This window comes from Triticum urartu, chromosome 4A, assembly GCF_056163025.1.
Source record: "Triticum urartu cultivar PI428250 chromosome 4A, HENAU_Tu73, whole genome shotgun sequence".
NCBI classification, from domain to species: Eukaryota; Viridiplantae; Streptophyta; class Magnoliopsida; order Poales; family Poaceae; genus Triticum; species Triticum urartu.
In genome coordinates, this window is record NC_141876.1 from 33673969 (window position 1) to 33694591 (window position 20623).

The 20623-nt window shown below is 42.8% G+C and overlaps 1 protein-coding gene across 1 annotated transcript; it reads right to left on the reverse strand.

Annotated features, from left to right (window-relative positions):
* Positions 1–3572: 3572 nt before the first annotated feature.
* Positions 3573–11314, reverse strand: LOC125550444 (protein NRT1/ PTR FAMILY 8.3). Its single transcript, XM_048713442.2, has 9 exons — positions 10924–11314; positions 9998–10097; positions 9698–9915; positions 8776–9332; positions 7763–8560; positions 5837–5919; positions 4657–5438; positions 4454–4540; positions 3573–4219 (listed from the first exon to the last, which is right to left on the reverse strand). The coding sequence occupies exons 1-9, from the start codon at positions 10975–10977 to the stop codon at positions 4100–4102; spliced, it is 2799 nt and encodes a 932-aa protein (XP_048569399.2). The 5' UTR covers positions 10978–11314; the 3' UTR covers positions 3573–4099.
* Positions 11315–20623: the final 9309 nt, after the last annotated feature.

Below are 20623 nucleotides of genomic sequence, written 5' to 3' on the forward strand. Positions count from 1 at the left end.
AGAATTATCTAATTAGTAGATCATGCCTCTACAGTTTGCTGGATATATAAGTGTAACATATCCATTACAGTGGGGAGCACAAGCTTTTGATGCTGGTACTGGTCACTACATTTTTTTCTTGCTCTTTTGGAGGTACTGTGAATAAATGATGATAATTAGGAGGTACAGATCATTGCTAGATCAAAATATTGGATGACATGCAAGCATCTTCCTTCATTTGTTTGTGTGCTCTACTGTGGGGGTAGTATTTTGCTGGCAGCCTATTTGGAATCGCTAATGGATCGTCTGTATCTATGTAACTAAATGGGCGTTCGTTTTTACTCGACATTTGTGTTCAGCACCATAAGATTAACAAACCATGGTGCTATTATTTTAAATTTAGGCCATGCCTCCTTCAGTCTGCAGTTCACATTGTCGTAGTATATGTAAACATTGTTTCTAAGTGCCAAGCTAGATAAATGTATCTATACCAACTTTGTTGTCACACTATTTTGTTGCTTAGGGACAAAACAACAATAAAGCCCCATGCTTTTCTAACCCACTGACCGCTTCTGGCCTCGCCAAGGTGACGGGGGACGAATCATCCATGTTAGTGCTGTTAATTTTGACTTGCAACATCTAAGATAGATTCTGATATTAAAACTCCATTGCTCAAATTTTATCTTTTCTCCTAGGATGGTCAGAATTTGTGATGCTGAATTACACCCAATTTGTATTTTTCCTTATATAGGTGTGTCATCAAGGCTTAGATGTAGTAGAGATGATGCGAACGAGCTCCTTGATCCCTTACGAAGTTACATCTATATCTCACAGGTCTTGGCATTTGTTGGCCTTGCTCAACTGAAGTCTTCTCCGGCATTGTGTGTGTCTTAAACTCTTAATTGAGGTCCAACATTTGGTAAGCTCACAGCTACTTCCCTTGCAGCTTTCATGTTGCATGCGATTAACCTGAAGATCTCCATGTACACTCTATGGCATGGTTTGCAAGAACTCATCTTGCAGTTTTATTTACACTAGAATACGCTATATATAAGCTTGTTCCATATTCATTTTTAAATTCAGAATTGTCACATTCAGATATTTTTTTGTTAATGATGAGATATTTAGCCATAGTCAATACATAAAGAAACATGTCTTTATTTTTCTCTTGAATCGTACCTGCAAGTTTGTCAACTATTTAGTGAAGCTTTCCTTCAAAATAATTCTAAATACTACAGGAAGGAGAGTAAGACAGTGACAGTTCACTGGAATATGGATTTTGAGATGACATATATGTGTTTAGCTCTCTGTAATCACATATTACTTTCCTTGCTGATGCTATTGCTCAGGTGAAGGTATTGCTATCCATTTTTTTAGGTTGAATCTATGTTCCGAGCACTGGTCATCGGAATGGAGTTTCTGCGTTTTCTTTGTACCGGTGATCACGTGTTTGACCTAATGCTTGATCGCTAGCAGTTCTATTTAACTCCACTAATTAACTTCTATGTCAATATTGGCCTGAAACTTGGCAACAAATGGCAGAAATGACACAACTATGAGGACGCCATGTTATCCTCCCTGCTTTCTGTTTTGGTGATCACAGGTATGTGGATCACACTCCTTTGTATACGTCTTTCCCTGGGAAGTGAAGATTTGTGTTTTTTAATGTCATCCAAGCTGCATTTTGGTTTTGTTAAGAGAATATTAGAACTGGACTATTTGTTTGGACAAAAACGACATGGGAGCTTCTTATCACGCAGATAAAAACTATGTAGTAAAAATACAAAAACCCACAAGATCTAAGTTGTAACATGGAGTGTGTTCATGCATCAGTTTGCCTTAGTGCAGAGAATATGTGTAAAATGTAAGAATTGTTTTCCCTCAACTTTAGCCACATCGATACCATTTTCATGAGGTTGTAATTAAGCATTACTTACTCATAATATGGGACCTCAAATTTGTGATTTATTGCATGTCTGTTTATGTTCCTTCTCAAACATAAGCCATTTTTTCTCCTAATGTATATGTCGTATCTCAAGATTTTGTTGCTCTTCGTTCCAAATTTTTGATCTGCAGAACAGTGACAGGGGGCAAGGCTGCACATAAATGATTTCAATCTTTCGATTCCTCATAACAGTGAGAAGGGCAACAAGGCTACACTTACAACTGTGTTCATGAAATCAATATCAACAACCAGCAACTCCAAGATTCAAGTGTGGATGCGAAGTATAATCATTACAAATGTGACTGGCCCTACTTTGGTCATGTTATCATTTCCTTAGCATGAGCATTTCTGATAGGTTGTTTTTCTTCTTATTGACAAGATGCTATTCAGTTTGTTTCAGATTTTAGTCTTCATACTCCCTTCAGGCTATTATCTCTACAGTCTGACGCTGGCCGCTTCTCACTTTTATGGATGATGGACTTGGTTTTCTCATAGTGATAGTCATTTATTGAATTTTATTGGTACTGAAATGGTATTTGCATGTGTGTCTGCGCAAATGGAGAATAGTGGTGAACCCTTTAAATTATTCATTGTCCAAGAAGGGATTCGAGCTTCTATTGGATAATATTGTAATAATACGACTTGCAAATTTTGAATGATTGTATATTTGATGAAAAATACGATGGCCTGAAGTCAGTCTCAATACATGTATGTTTGTCTAGACGTGCGTTGCACGTGCATGTTTACTAGTGTCTATCAATTGTGTAAGTGTGTGAGTCCAAAGTAAAGCCTGCCATCCATTGTTTAAGAGCAAGTGTAGTACAAGATCTAGTGAGCAGGCTATAGCAGATGCCATGTCATTAAAATCCTAGGTGGAAGAAAGAGAAAGGTGAAGAGAGAGGACATCTGGCGCTACATGTGCAGCCCGCGTGCATTAGGCTAGTCATAGTGGGGGTAACTTAGGTAGTAACATAGCGCACCTCGAGAACTTTTGCTTATGTGGCAAGTAGTTAATGAGAAGTAGTAACATAATATGTTACTGTAATATAGCGTTTTTCAAAACAACATGAGTCTACAAGCTATTAAATGAGGCCACATATGACACTAGTACTATATTACTTTGCACTATGAAGATAATAACTTAGACTAGTGTCATGCATATGACACTAGTCTAAGTTACTCCCCACTATGACCAGCCTTAGCACACAAAGTTTGCATGCAGTCTGCGCTAGCTTCTCCATCCCAATCACATGTCTCCTTTCACATGCACAAATTAAACACTACAGTTAATTAGTAGCTATTGCTACAAATCCATAGGTCCTGTGGAAACTACACACACGCGTCATTATAGAGGCAGTAAGGTCGATGAAGACTGCCTCCCCAATGATTTCAAAATACATGCCTTGATTTTTTTTAATAGATTTTCAATACATTTTGAACATTTTATTGGCATTAAACATTTCTTAAACTACGTGAACATTTTTGTACATTATATAAACATTTTTTAAAATGTCAAGATTTTTTTCGAAACGTGTGAATATTTATACCAAATATTACATACATTTTTTAGTGGTGCATAACAATTTTTATACTACGCGCGGATATTTTTTTATATCGTATAAACATTTCTCAAACATATCACATACAATTTGTTTGAAATGACGCATACATTCATTGAATGATACGAAACATTGTTTTAATTATGCGAACATGGCGGGCGACTCAGTGCACTGTGCGAGTCTGGTCTCTGCCTCTATGTAATAAAGGAACTACCTCATGCGAGCAGTGGTTGTGTGGGCTTGATGACGGGCAAGTAGCAACAGTCGGCCAGGCTGATCCTTGGGCCTGTTAAAGCCCATCTAGTAGATTTGCCACTGCTATACCACCTTCCCTAGAAAACCCTGTCTGGTTTTGCCAAGTTTTGTTGCCCATTTCGAGAGGCTCAAGACCCTATCTATTTTTTGGAGAAACACAACAGTGACGTAAACACTCACGTGCATACATGCAATGCACCCACATGATTGTATACTGAATAAATTCAGAAAAAAATGAGCATTCTAGTACGATTTAAACATATGAATGCGGCTTCCACCAAAAGAAATCTAGCTGCAGGAGAGGGCTAGCTGCGGGAGAGGGCGAAGGCCTTGACATGCATGACATGGATCTCTCTCTAAGCTAGTGATCTCCTCCTCCCGGACGGGCACCGACAAGTGGCTGGAGAGCCTTGACGACAATGGTCATGTTGGGCCTGAAGTCGGCTTCGTACTGCACGCACAAGGCCGCCACCGCCGCGAGCTGAACACAAGCAAAGAGATTCATCAGTTAAAACCAATGGAAACAAATAGTGTGTTATGAAAAAATAGCGTGATCCTTAAAATATGCTATTAGCGTGCAATATTGTGCTAATAGCAACTATAGTATGCTATTAGCGAGGAATTGTATACTGATTTACTTAGCGAGACATTTCTGAGAATGCTATAGCGTACTAGCGTGCTATTAGCGAGGAATTTCTTGAGCTGGATTACGCACCTTGGCCACTGCTTTTGGCGGGTAGTCGTTGTTGAGCTTGGGATCGATGCACTGCATGACCTTGTCCTCGCTCAGTCTCGGCGTGGCCTGCAATGCAGCAGGATCAATGTCGATCGTCACACATGCATTCTTGAATGGTCTAACGCTCTTATATTTTTTTTTCGAAGGGAGTACAAGCAAACAAGGAAGAAATATGTACGTACCCAGGTGACGAGGCTCTGCTGGCCTTTGGGCATGGTGTGGTCGACGGGCTTCCTGCCGGTGAGGAGCTCGAGGAGGACGACCCCAAAACTGTAGACGTCGCTCTTGTGCGTGAGCTGGCCCGTCATGGCGTACTCGGGCGCGTGGTACCCAAACGTACCGAGCACCTTGGTGGAGTGGAGGCGCGCGGCGGTGTCGGCGGACTGGTTGGTGAGGTTGAAGTCGGCGATCTTGCCCTCGTGGCCGTCGAACACGAGCACGTTGCTGGAGCGGACGTCGCGGTGGATCACGGACGGCTGCACCTTCTCGTGCAGGTACTCGAGGCCCCTGGCGGCGCCGAGGGCCACCCGGGCGCGCTGGCCCCACGTGAGCGCCGGCCCGGGCTCGGCGCCCTGCACGCCCTTCTTCCCGTGCAGGATGTCGTAGAGCGAGCCGTTGGTGGCGAACTCGTAGAGCACGATCCGGTTGTTGAGCTCCAGGCAGTAGCCCAGCAGCTGCGTGAAGTGGCCGCACTTGAGCCTCGACACCACCGACAGCTGCGCGCAGAACTCGGCCTCCGACTGCCCGGAGCCGCCGTTGTCGAACATCTTGACGGCCACGGTCTCCCCCGTGGCTAGCTTGGCGCGGTACACGCGGCCGTAGGACCCCTCCCCGACCAGCGACCGGGCGCCGAAGTTGCCCGTGAGGCGGTTGAGCTCCGCCAGTGTCACCGCCGGGACGTCGATCGGCAGCACCTTGGCTGGCCCCACGCCGTTCCTCGGCGCGTTCGGCCCTCTCGCTTGCGCTGCAACAATGAAGGGCATCTTTGATTCGCATGATTCTCAAAACATGCATCGGAATAGAAAAGAATATAGGGCTGAAATGTCATGGCCATCTCAATCCTACAGGATTTTAGATTATTTGATTGATTGCATCACAGAAAAAACAAAGGATTCTTTCAGAGTGGTTTGAGCGGACGTTAGAAATTCTATGAGAAATAGTACCAAGAAACCCTTAGAAAAAAAATTCTATAGAATTTAATCCAGCGAATCAAGCAACCAACACACGAAGAAATTCTAATGATTCTATTCTTCCAAAATTCCTATGAAAACCCTTTGAACCAAAGGAGGTCTAAACGGTTGCATTTTAGGACAAGAAAGCGCAAATGCTTGTGGAACCTAACGGATAGTGTTATGTAAGAACCTGGTGCTCGCGGGGGCGGAATGGCAAGGCTGCCGGGCGGCGGGCCGCGGTACTCCTCCCTCTCGCCGGCGCAGCACCACATCCTCCTCAACCCAAGAAACGCACGCACACGGCGGCGAACTCAAGCAAAAACAGCTCCGAGGCTAGCTGCCGGCCGGTCTGGATGTTGATCTAGCTATGTCAACTATAGACACAAGATTGAGTTGAGGCGGTCCTCGTCCTACTCCTATATGGCAGGGCAGGGCAGGGGCCGGGGTGGTGGTGGTGGTGGTTGGCTTGACAATGCGCGGCCGATTGCAAATCATTCGCTGGGCCTGGGCTACGTGCGGCCTGCGCAGTTGATGTTGCACACGTTCGTTTTCTCTCCGTGTCGAGCCAACCAACAACGTACATGCCTGCCACTGTCGGCCCTGTTTCATGTCATGTACGGCAACGGATGAGCGTGCCGTTCGCTCGTGCACCCTGACCGCCTGACCCGGCAAACACACTGGTCTCCAATCCAAGAGATTGTTTAGTTTATCTGTCGAACAACATGATTTATTTTGGACAGAGTTTGGGACTGCCAAATCAGCTAAGGTCCAGAGCTCAGAAGAAAACTGTGGTCAAACAAACTGACCTCCCACGTCTGTGCCGCAGCTCGCTCCCGACGTGCTCCCGTGCAACTCCTCACGTCTCGCCCGCCCTTGACCCTGCCCTTACATTTTATTTCTCTACTATCACAGGTTGTTGACCAGCCAACGGCAGGACAGGCCTGCGAGAAAGTGCCCATGCATGCATGTCCTCCAATTCATGTTTTTTTAATAGAGGCAAAAGATTTGCCTCAATCACTAGTAATTAAGAGGAAGACAAGTGTTGTCCGTTCAAACAAGAAAGAAGAAGAGAATTGCTCGAATAATTGTCACATTAAAAAAATTTACTGAGAAATATACACAGATTTTGAAGTGCACATGTACTTCCTCCGTTCTGAATTACCTGTCGCAGGTATGAATGTATCTAGATGTATTTTAGTCCTACATACATCCATTTCTGCGACGAGTAATTTGGAACGGAGGGAGTACATGAGAACGCCATCGAAGAGCCTTGGCCTTCAGCTTCAGTACAACCTGCCAGCGAACTATTCTCACCAACAAAGCTCAAGCTGCTTTCTTGCTTTTGATTCTCCTGCTTCCTCTTCTCGTTTCATCAGTAAATAAGGAGAGTTGAAGTTTTGACATGTAACCAAATTACCTCAAAATACGACCAGCAAAGAAAAGACCGACTCTCCCGGCAAAGGGGAGGACATCCTCTTCCAAGCATTCAACGCCATATCACTTGCACATCTTAATAGACAACGCAAAAACCAAATGCTAAACAGGAAACTAGAGGTGGCTGACATTGCCAACTTCAAGTGAATACAATATATACAGGAAAAGAAAATCCATGACCCATGTTGGATTCAAATACAGAGAGAATTACAGCTTGTTAAAAAAAATAAACACGTAATTCAACCAGCATAGAAAAGACCTACTCTCCTGGCAGAGGGGAGGAGATCCTCTTGTAAGCATTCAACAAGATTCAAATCAGTGCTCCGACAGGCTGATCCAACGTTATGGATGAGAGTTGAAAGGTTAACATATCATATTAGTGAACATTTTAACAACACATGAAAACCAAATGCTAAACAAGGAAACTAGAGGTGGCCGACATTGAAACTTCAAGTGAATGTACAATATATACAGGAAAAGAAAATGCATGACCCATTTTGGATTCAAATACAGAGATAATTACAGCTTGTTAAAAAAAATAAACACGTGCGTCAACAGAGGGATCATGTACTGAGAAGCATATATACAGATTTTCAAGTGTACGTGTACAGGACTGCTGCTCCGACGCCGTCCAACTTCTCCGACCATCAAAGAAGCTCAAGCCGCTTTCTTGCTCTTGAACCTGTTGGCGCACAGCACGTACACCAAAAAGTTGAGAAAGCTGAGCCCCGCGAGCAGCCAGAAGAAGTAATCGAGGCGCCCCTCGTTGAGGTTGTCAGGGATCCACCCGGGCCTCCCTCCCCTGGTCGTGAAGTAGGCGACCATCGTGAGGATGAAGGCGCTGAGGTAGTTCCCGAGCGCGGTGGTGATGAGCTGCAGCGCGCTGCAGAGGCTCCGCATGGCGTCCGGCGACTGGTCGTAGAAGAACTCGAGCGCCCCGATGAAGGTGAACACCTCCGAGGCGCCGACCAGGAAGTACTGAGGGATTTGCCACAGGATGCTCAGCGGAACCGGGACGTTCTGGTCCACCAGGTGCGCCTCCCTGGCGATGGCCAGCCTCTTTATCTCGAGGACCGCGGCTGCTGACATTGCGAGGATGGAGATTACCAGGCCGATGCCCATCCGCTGGAGCTCTGAAAAGCCCCTCTCCTTGCCGGTGAACCTCCTGGCTATTGGGACCAGGATGCTGTCATAGATAGGAACCCATATAATGACACTGACCACGTCGAAGGTGGATAGAGATGCTGGAGGGATCTTGAATGAGCCGATTGTTGGATCAAGCACCATCCCTTGTTCCACAAACATGGTGGACATCTGAGCATAGACGGCCGAAAACACAATTGTTGTTGCCCAGACAGGGAACATCCTTACCAATATCTTCAGTTCCTCCACCTGGGTGACGGTGCACACCCGCCATGGGTTGTTGAAGCTATCTTCTTTCACATCAAGATCAGTAATTGTAGCCGCCTTGTCCAGACATCTGGAATAAATGCTAGTTAGGATTTGGAAAAATAAAGTGAACAGATTCACGAAAGCAAAAGGCTAGTGTATCTAGTTTTTGAAGTTGGAATATATCAAAACTATATGTAAATAAGAATCAGCAACTAGTAAAGTTCAAATATTTATTTGCCCTAGATCTTTACAGGTCAATAAACTGACTGGAGTTGTGGTGCTTCGCTGTACTGCTATGCTCACCTGAGTTCATCAGTGTGCTCCAATTGCCGACTCCCTTCGATTGCTGAAACCCCATCTGCTAGCTCGTACAAGAGAGAGCTGTCCTCTGGAACAGGTGCGTTCCACTTGCGCAAAGTGGCAGCAACTACCTGGCATACTCGTGTGATAGGACTGCCACCTGGCTTTTGGAATCTATAAAGTGAGGTGCCGGCAAAGAAGCTTATGATGGCAAGACCCATGAATACGGTCGGAATGCCAAAGCCTAATCCCCATCCTAAATTGTCTTGCACCCAAACCAGAAAACTGCTTGATATAAGGGCACCAATGTTTATTGAAAAATAGAACCAATTGAAGAAAGACCCCTTCTGGATTCGCTCAGCTGGATCTGTGTCATCAAATTGATCCGCTCCAAAAGATGAGACACATGGCTTGATTCCACCAGTGCCGAGCGCAATTAGGTAAAGACCAAGAAAAAATACGGTATACTGCAAAGGACTGGCTTCTGGGCAAATGGCTCCTTCACAAGATGGAGGCATGAGCATAGGAACTGATGCTGAAAGAGTCAGTACTGACATCCCCTACAATTACAACATGATTGTCAAGACAAGATACCAACCAGGTTAGCACAGAATTGAGTTTAGCAGTCAGATATGAACTAACAGCTGGTATACAAGAACTATAGGCATACTACTGACATGAACCTTTCACAGTAATGCATACCGGGTTTAAGAGAGTATCAAGACATCTATTGTAAAAACGACGCATCACAAGCATAACTAATTTCATAGGACATACACCATACCAAAGTACTATGCTACTGTTCTAACCCTGTCGGGGAGGGTGAGCTCTCATAGCTCATACAGTGCAAGTCCTATAAATTTGAGGAATCTATAAACACTTACACATGACTTATTAGGACAAAATTTCAGTAGAGATGACTTACAATGAAGTATATTGTGGAGAACGTTGCGATCGTCCAATACCTCCCCCAGTATGCATCAGCCAGGATAGCTCCAATAAGGGGAGTCAAATAGCAAGTTCCCTGCCATGTAGTCACATTTCTAGCAGCAGAGGAGTTACCATCATGTAGTTTTTTTGTCAAGTAAGTCACAAGGTTTGTCGAGATGCCATAATAGGCCAACCGCTCACAGCATTCATTACCTACAGGTTGGTTACAATAATTATTTCACGCATACATACAGTAAACAAAAGAATGTACTTGGAGACTGCTGCAAAAAATTACCTAAGATGAATGGGCATGCCTTCCATCTGCCAGTTTTCTCCTTCACGACAGGGTTTCCCGAAAAGTCGACAGATCCATCTCCAGTGTATGTAAGTTGGTTCTGTGTTATCACATAATTCATGGTCAATTTGTCAGGACTGAATAGTGATTTAAATCTAAGTAGGAGCCGAATGTACATTGATAGATAGACCCGTGTCACTTCAATTTAGGACAGTAATAAAGCATTGCTGTCTTTTGCTTCCGCAAAGATTTGGCTTTTTGGGGGGGGGGGGGGGGGGGGGGGGTTGCTGTCTTTCAATGCAGGAGTAATGATTACGAGAGACCAAACAAGACAAAATTCAGAGTATATATACTCGGCTTCAGGATCCATAATGGTTGATAACTTTGATATATGCAAGTTGAAGCAAATGTTTCATTATGGTGTTATCATAGGCTAGTATGTCCACCAGCTTAGGAAAACTTAATTATAGGCACACACACACTGATCACCAGAAATCCTGGCCAAGAAATCCGATACTGTCCAGCTGAACACCCACAAATGGCGTGTCGATGGAAACTAAACTGAAAGAACGAGAATCTAACAAGTTCAGCTCACGATTGGAATCTCCGAACGGCACAATAATCAATATACCAAGTCATAGATATACATAGATAAAAGGGGAATATCTCAATCCAAATTCAGCGCAGCCGGTGTCCTATGAGGCTGCCCCTGGCTACTCTTTGATGTTTTGCTGAACATAAAATCAACTCCAAATCCGCATAGGTGCAAAGGCTCGAAGGTACGATCTTTCTAGAGTAGACTAGACTAGGGATCCCACCAAAGCACGCGGCCTCTGATCGCACGGAACGGAAGGCACCAACCAACCAAACCCATCTCGTCTCAAGAAAGAAACGAGACGGCGGAACCGGACAGAGCAACCACTCACCTCCGGGTTAGCGAGGAGCCCCTGCTCCAGGGTGGGGTCGCCGGCCTCTGCCATGGTGGAACGGCGAGCCTCCGGTCCGACCGGCGCGCGGGAGAGAACGGCGGGTTGGGGCTGGGATACTCTGCTCGGAAGCCGAATATATGGAGGGAGGGAAACTTGTAGATCTGGATACGTAGGGTCCAAAGTCCAACCGGAAACAGTGAAGGGCACGGCACCAGCACCGGCACCGGCTAGTCTTCGGGGAGGGAGAAGGAATCTGGAGTCAGAGTGGTGGTTGGAGTTCTTGGGGCCTGGGGAGAAGGACGACCGACTGGAACGAGGAGCACACGAGAGAGGATAAGCAAGCAAGCAAGGGGACGAAGGAAGGGATCAGTGCCACTTGCGTGTCTCGGTTATGTTTAAGGATTCATTAAGATATATACCACCATCACCTTATTTGATTCATCAGATTCACCAAAGTAGGAGTAGTTGCATTTGTGAGTCCCACTTCGATGCTCCGTCGGTTGGAACGGCAATGTCAAAGCTCTCACTACTGATCCTCGTGTCTAAAGTTTACCCTATGTGTAAGCAACTACTCCCTCCGACTCATAATATAAGAATATTTTTTATACTTATATTGCTGTTATGAGACAGAGTGTAGGGTAAAAAATGCAATGTAGTGTAAAAAACATAGCGTAAATAACATTTTTATATTATGAGACAAGGAGGGAGTACACACTAAGCATGTATTTTTGTAATCACTGTTTGCATTTTTTGTTTTTATTATTAGTGTCATTTTTTAGCTACCAGAGAACTCACTCATATGACAAGACACACAGCTTTAGATGCATTGATCGTCCACAATTAAGGCCAATAACCCTTCGCTCCTGCCCATCTAGGGTTTCCTTGCTTCTCGCCGGCGCCGCCGGTCCGCCTCATCTCCTATGGTCCTTGAACCATGGAGGCACGATGGATCCCGGCCCTTGCCGGTGGGAGGGCTCCGTTTTTAGATGCCTTTCTGAGTTTTGTTAGGGTTTGTGTCATGCTCAAGAAGACGAGGCGGCGGCGGCTTCTTGAAGATGGAATAAGGTCCTCTCCATCTAGCCCCCGTCCCGGTGATGTTTCAAGCATCGTCGAATGGCGTGTGGAGGTTTGTCTCCGATGGATCTCGTGGGATCCGGTCGGCGTTTGTCTTCGGTGGATCCGACTAGATCCGGTTTTCATTCATCTACGTTTGTGTGTCTGCAGGTTGGATCCTTCCGGTCTATGCTTCTCTTCGTCGGCGGCGGTTGTTGTTCTGGTGCGCTGGTCCTATGGGGCCTTAGCACGACGACTTCCCGATTGTCTACTACAACAATATTTGCCCGGCTCCGACAAGGGAGGGGCGATGACGGCGGTGCGCCTTCGGCTCGCTCCAGTGCTTGTAGTCGTCGCTAGGTGGTCTACGGACCTGGATGTAAGTTTTACTTCTAGTGTTCTTTGTACTACATTGAAAGTTGATGAATAGATTGGAAGTTTTCTCGAAAAAAAGACAAGACACACAACTTTGATCAGCACACGACATAAATCAGGCTCTCTTGTAAGAAGCTCCGGTAAAAAAGACTCACCATAAAAGTGATTTTACGGGCTATATGCTGCCCGTAAAATTTAGGGGAAGTTGATAGGTGGGGTGTTTTCACAATTGTTGTAAAAACTTCTCCTAAAGGTGGTTTTTGGCGGTGGCACGACAATGACGGCGAACTCTAGCGGCGGCTGATGATAACCCATAATTATAGGGGATCGCAACAGTTTTCGAGGGTAGAGTATTCAACCCAAATTTATTGATTTGACACAAGGGGAGCCAAAGAATATTCTCAAGTATTAGCAGCTGAGTTGTCAATTCAACCACACCTGGATAACTTAATATTTACAGCAAAGTATTTAGTAGCAAGGTAATATGATAGTAGTGGTAACGGTGGCAAAAGTAACGGTAGCAGTTTTGGTTTTATAGTGATTGTAACAGTAGCAACGAAACAGTAAATAAGCGAAGATCAATGTATGAAAAGCTCGTAGGCATTGGATCAGTGATGGATGATTATGTCGGATGCAATCAATCATGCAATAGTTATAACATAGGGTGACACAGAACTAGTTCCAGTTCATCAATGTAATGTAGGCATGTATTCCGAATATAGTCATACGTGCTTATGGAAAAGAACTTGCATGACATCTTTTGTCCTACCCTCCCGTGGCAGCGGGGTCCTAACGGAAACTAAGGGATATTAAGGCCTCCTTTTAATAGAGTACCAGACCAAAGCATTAACACATAGTGAATACATGAACTCCTCAAACTACGGTCATCACCGGTAAGTATCCCGATTATTGTCACTTCGGGGTTAATGGATCATAACACATAATAGGTGATTATAGACTTGCAAGATAGGATCAAGAACTCACATATATTCATGAAAACACAATAGGTTCAGATCTGAAATCATGGCACTCGGGCCCTAATGACAAGCATTAAGCATAGCAAAGTCATAGCAACATCAATCTTAGAACATAATGGATACTAGGGATCAAACCCTAACAAAACTAACTCGATTACATGATAAATATCACCCAACCCATCATCGTCCAGCAAGCCTACGATGGAATTACTCACGCACGCCGGTGAGCATCATGAAATTGGTGATGGAGGAAGGTTGTTGATGATGATGGCGACGGATTCCCCTCTCCGGAGCCCCGAACCGACTCCAGATCAACCCTTCCGAGAGAGTTTAGGGCTTGGCGACGGCTCCATATCATAAAACGCGATGAATCATTCTTTCTTATTTTTTTCTCCCTGAACATGAATATATGGAGTCAGGATGGACGTCGGTGGAGCATCAGGGGGCCCACGAGGCAGGGGGCGCGCCCCCCATCCTCGTGGATAGGGTGTGGGCCCCCTGGCCTTGATTCTTTCGCCGGTATTTTTTATATATTCCAAAAATATTCTCCGTTGATTTTCAGCTCATTCCAAGAACTTTTATTTCTGCACAAAAATAACACCATGGCAATTCTGCTGAAAACAGCGCCAGTCCGGGTTAGTTCCATTCAAATCATGCAAGTTAGAGTCCAAAACAAGGGCAAAAGCATTTGGAAAAGTAGATACGTTGGAGACGTATCAACTCCCCCAAGCTTAAACCTTTGCTTGTCCTCAAGCAATTCAGTTGACAAACTGAAAGTGATAAAGAAAAACTTTTACAAACTCTGTTTGCTCTTGTTGTTGCAAATATGTAAAGCCAGCATTCAAGTTTTCGGCAAAGATTATGAACTAACCATATTCACAATAACACTTAGGTCTCATGTTTACTCATATCAATGGCATGATCAACTAGCGAGCAATAATAATAAATCTCGGATGACAACACTTTTTCAAAACAATCATGATATGATATAACAAGATGGTATCTCGCTAGCCCTTTCTGAGACCGTAAAACATAAATGCAGAGCACCTTTAAAGATCAAGTGCTGAGTGGAAATTGTAATTCATGGTAAAAGAGATCCAATCAAGTCATACTCAATGTAAATTAATAGTAATGAATGCAAATGACAGCGGTGCTCTTCAACTGGTGCTTTTTAATAAGAGGATGATGACTTAGCATAAAAGTAAATAGATAGGCCCTTCGCAGAGGGAAGCAGGGATTTGTAGAGGTGCCAGAGCTCGGTTTTGAAATAGAGATGAATAATATTTTGAGCGGTATACTTTCATTGTCAACATAACAACCGAAAGATCTCGATATCTTCCATGCTACACACATTATAGGCGGTTCCCAAACAGAATGGTAAAGTTTATACTCCCCTTCCACCAAGAAACATCAATCCATGGCTTGTTTGAAACAACGGGTGCCTCCAACTAACAACAATCCTGAGGGAGTTTTGTTTGCAATTATTTTGATTTGATTTGAGCATGGGACTGGACATCCCGGTGACCAGCCATTTTCTCGTGAGTGAGGAGCGGAGTCCACTCCTATTGAGAATAACCCGCCTAGCATGAAAGATACATACATCCCTAGTTGATACATGAGCTATTCGAGCATACAAACAGAGTTTTTATTTGAAGGTTTAGAGTTTGGCACATACAAATTTACTTGGAACGGCAGGTAGATACCGCATATAGCTAGGTATGGTGGACTCATATGGAATAACTTTTGGGGTTTATGAAGTTGGATGCACAAGCAGTATTCCCGCTTAGTACAAGTGAAGGCTAGGAAGAGACTGGGAAGCGACCATCTAGAGAGCGACAACAGTCATGAACATGCATTAAAATTAATCAACACTGAATGCAAGCATGAGTAGGATATAATTCACCATGAACATAAATATCGTGAAGGCTATATTGGTTTTTGTTTCAACTACATGCATGAACATGTGCCAAGTCAAGCCACTCGAATCGTTCAAAGGAGGATACCATCCCACCATACCACATCACAACCATTTTAATAGCATGTTGGCACGCAAGGTAAACCATTATAAACTCCTAGCTAATTAAGCATGGCATAAGCAACTATAATCTCTAATTATCATTGCAAACATGTTTCATTCATAATAGGCTGAATCAGGAACGATGAACTAATCATATTTACAAAAACAAGAGAGGTTGAGTTCATACCAGCTTCTCTCATCTCAATCAGTTCATCATATATCGTCATTATTGCCTTTCACTTGCACGACCGAATGATGTGGACAATAATAATAGTGCATGTGCATTGGACTAAGCTGGAATCTACAAGCATTCAATTCAAGGGAGAAAACAAGGTAATATGGATTCTTTGTTAGATCTACAATAATGCATATGAGAGCCACTCAACATTTTCATCGTGGTCTTCTCCTCTCGACTCCCAAAGAAAAGAAAAGAAATAAAACTATTTACACGGGAAAGCTCCCAACAAGCAAAAGAAGAACGAGAAATCTTTTTGAGTTTTCTTTTAATTACTACTACTACATGCATGGAAAGTAAACTAGCTCAAAGCTACAAATATTTTTTTTGGTTTTTATTAAGGTTTATCAAACACACAAGAAGAAAGCTTAAAACAGAAAATAAACTAACATGGATGATACAATGAAAAAGTATGAGCACCGACAACGGGCATGAGTGTGTGAACATGAATGTAATGTCGGTGAGAAATACGTACTCCCCCAAGCTTAGGCTTTTCGCCTAAGTTGGTCTATGGCCATGGTTGGCCTGGTGGAAATCCAAAGTTGTAGTTGGGGTCATACTAAGATGCGGCAGCTACTGCCTGACGAGCTGCAGCTTGGAGGCGAGCTGCCTCCGTCCTCCTCTCGTACTCGTTCGCCTCCTCCATGGTTATAACATATCTCCCTTTTGTCTAAAAGTCAAACAAAGCAGGAGCAGGGAGAGCAGCATGGACAGTGCGACGCCTGTCAAAGATTAGCCGATACTGGAGAGGTTGTTCATTCCTCTCAATAAACTGGTGGCGAACCATGGCATTATAATCTAAATAAACAAGAGGTAACTCAATTTCATTTCCATGTATGGGTATACCAAGATAGTTAGCTACACGTGTTGCATAAATTCCACCAAATAAATCTCCAGTTGAACTATTAAGATGCAACTTACGTGCAACAATAGCCCCCAAGTTATATTGTCTATCTCTTAATACAACACTCTTGAGAACACTGAGGTCGGGAACACACATGTGACATGCTTCATCCTTACCATTAATGCATCGACCTATAAAGAGAGCAAAATAATGTATGGCAGGAAAATGAATGCTCCCTATGGTAGCTTGCGTGATTTCCCTAGATCCCCCCATAGTTATACTAGCAAGAAAGTCTTTATATTCAGATTTGCGAGGCTCACTAGCACTACCCCACTGCAGGAGTTTACAAGCAGTATTAAAATCCTCTAAATCCATGGTATAAGATTTATCATAAAGATCAAACAGGACCATGTGAGAATTGCGTGAGGATGTGAATTTAAACCTTCTGACAAAGGAGTCGGTTAGATAGTAATATTGGGGGCACTTATCTGACATGAAGCCCTCAAGTTCAGCATTACGCACATACGCGTCAAATTCCTCCTTGATTCCTGCTTGGACCATAAAATCTTTTGAAGGCCATTCACAAGGCCGCACTTGAGCTTCTCCTAGTAGTTCATGGTCCGACTCACGTATCGCGGGCCTAGGTCCTTGCTTCCTTGAGGAACCACCTTGGTACATTTTTCTAAACATATTTATTCCTCTGAAAAATTTCTGAAAATTTTAGTAACTCAAAATAAAAGTGAACCAAAATCAACAAGATTGATAGCAACTACTCCTACAAGTGCCTAAAGGCCATGTCATGCAATAGAACTACATTTGACCATATAAATTTGACATGCAAGCTCAAGAACAGGGTCACCTAAGCAGCAAAAAAATGCAATAAATAAAACACTAGAACAAAAACTAATTGGACCATTGGAGGAGTCACATGCCGAAGAACAATCCCCCAAAGCAGTTTTGTGAATGGAGATTTGAGCAAGGAGATCGGAAATAGCAGCAAGATGAGCTAGAACTCGGGTTTGAGCTGGTGGGTGATTTTTTCTGGAGGAAGACGGAGTGTGTGGCTGCAAGGATAAGTGGAGGGGACCCTCGTGGGGCCCATGAGGCAGGGGCGCGCCAGGGGGGTGGGCGCGCCCTCCACACTCGTGGCCAGGTGGCTGCTCCCCCTGATGTGTTCTCAGTGCCAGATATTCTTAAATATTCTAGAAAAAAATCATATTTCATTTTCGGGGCATTTGGAGAACTTTTATTTTCGGGGTATTTTTTATTGCATGGATAATTCAGAAAACAGACAGAAAATACTATTTTTATTTTATTTAATTTAAATAACAGAAAGTAAAAGGAGGGTACAGAGAGTTGTGTTTTCTAAATTCATCCATCTCATGCTCATCAAAATGAATCCACTAACAAGATTGATCAAGTCTTGTTAACAAACTCATTCTGAATAACATGAAACCGGAGAATTTTTGAATAACACTAGGTTATCTCAGCGGGGATATGCATGTCCCCAACAATAAGAATATCATATTTCTTCTTGACAGTAGGAAGAGGAAATTCAAAACCTCCAATAGTAATAGTTGAAATTTTTCCAATAGAATTGATACTGTGGACTTGAGGTTGTTTCCTTGGAAAGTGTACCGTATGCTCATTACCATTAACATGAAAAGTGACATTGCCTTTGTTGCAATCAATAACAGCCCCTGCAGTATTCAAAAAGGGTCTACCAAGGATAATCGACATACTATCGTCCTCGGGAATATCAAGAATAACAAAGTCCGTTAAAATAGTAATGTTTGCAACCACAACAGGCACATCCTCACAAATACCGACAGGTATAGCAGTTGATTTATCAGCCATTTGCAAAGATATTTCAGTAGGTGTCAAGTTATTCAAATCAAGTCTACGATATAAAGAAAGAGGCATAACACTAACACCGGCTCCGAGATCACGTAAAGCAGTTTTAACATAGTTTCTCTTAATGGAGCATGGTATAGTTGGTACTCATGGATCTCCAAGTTTCTTTGGTATTCCACCCTTAAAAGTATAATTAGCAAGCATGGTGGAAATTTCAGCTTCCGGTATCTTTCTCTTATTTGTAACAATATATTTCACGTACTTAGCATAAGGATTCATTTTAAGCATATCAGTCAAACGCATACGCAAAAAGATAGGTCTAATCATTTCAGCAAAGTGCTCAAAATCCTCATCATCATTTTTCTTGGATGGTTTAGGAGGAAAAGGCATGGGTTTCTGAACCCTTGGTTCTCTTTCTTTACCGTGCTTCCTAGCAATGAAGTCTCTCTTATCATAAAGTTGATTCTTTGATTGTGGGTTATCAAGATCAACAACAGGTTCAATCTCTACATCATCATTATTGCTAGGTTGAGCATCAACATGAACATCATCATTAACATTATCACTAGGTTCATGTCGTTACCAGATTGTGTTTCAGCATCAGAAATAGAAATATCATTGAGATTCTCAGGCGTGTCAACAACAGGTTCACTAGAAGCATGCAAAGTCCTATCATTTTTCTTTTTCTTCCTCTTAGAAGAACTAGGTGCATCAACATTAGTTTTCTGAGAATCTTTCTCAATTATCTTAGGATGGCCCTCAGGATACAAAGGTTCCTAAGTCATTTTACCCCCTCTAGTCACAACTCTAACAGCATTATCATTTTTCTTATTGTTTAATTCATTGAGCAAATCATTCTGAGCCTTAAGTACTTGTTCTACTTGAGTGGTAACCATAGAAGCATGTTTACTAATAAGTTTGAGTTCACCTTTAACACTAGCCATATAATCACTCAAGTGTTCAAGCATATCAGCATTGCGTTTCAATTGTCTACCAACATAAGCATTGAAGTTTTCTTGTTTAACAATAAAATTATCAAACTCATCCAAGCATTGGCTAGCAGACTTATAACGAGGAATATCACCTTCATCAAATCTATAGAGAGAATTTACCTTTACTACCTATGTCGGGTTATCAAGACCATGTATCTCTTCAATAGGTGGTAAATTCTTAACATCTTCAGCTTTAATACCTTTTTCTTTCATAGATTTCTTTGCCTCTTGCATATCTTCAGGACTGAGAAATAGAATACCCCTTTTCTTCAAAGTTGGCTTAGGAGTTGGTTCAAGAAGTGTCCAATTATTTTCATTAGTCAACATATTATTCAATAGCAATTCAGCTTGATCAACAGTTCTTTCCCTGAAAACACAACCAGCACAACTATCCAGGTGGTCTCTGGAAGCATCGGTTAGTCCATTATAAAAGATATCAAGTATTTTATTTGTCTTGAGAGGATGATCAGGCAAAGCACTAAGTAATTGGAGAAGCCTCCCCCAAGCTTGTGGGAGACTCTCTTCTTCAATTTGCACAAAAATATATATTTCCCTTAGAGCATCCTGTTTCTTATGAGCGGGAAAATATTTAGCAGAGAAGTAATAAATCATATCCTGGGGACTACGCACACAACCAGGATCAAGAGAATTAAACTATGTTTTAGCATCACACTTTAATGAGAACGGAAATAACTTAAGGATAAAGTAATAGTGAGTTTTCTCATCATGAGTAAACAGGGTGGCCATATCATTTAATTTAGTAAGATGTGCCACAACAGTTTCAGATTCATAACCATAGAAAAGGATCAGATTCAACCAAAGTAATCAACTCAGGATCGACAAAGAAATCATAATCCTTATCAGAAATAAAGATAGGTGAAGTAGCAAAAGCAGGGTCATATTTCATTTTAGCATTCAAAGACTTTTCTTTAAGCTTAGCTAATAATTTCTTCAGATCAGATCTATCATTGCAAGCTAAGAAGTCTCTAGCAGTTTCTTCATCCATAAAATAACCGTCAGGCACAACAGGCAATTCATATCTAGGGGGATAATCTTCATCATCACTTTCATCAATATTATCAGTTTCAATAATTTCATTCTCTCTAATCCTAGCAAGTTGTTCATCAAGAAATTCACCTAGTGGCACAGTAGTATCAAGCATAGAAGTAGTTTCATCATAAGTATCATGCAAAGCAGAAGTGGCATCATCAATAACATGCAACCTATCAGAATCAATAGCAGCAGTAGGTGTCACAAGTTTACTCATAACAGAAGGTGAATCAAGTGCAGAGCTAGATGGCAGTTCCTCACCTCCCCTCGTAGTTGAGGGGAAAACCTTGGTTCTTTGAT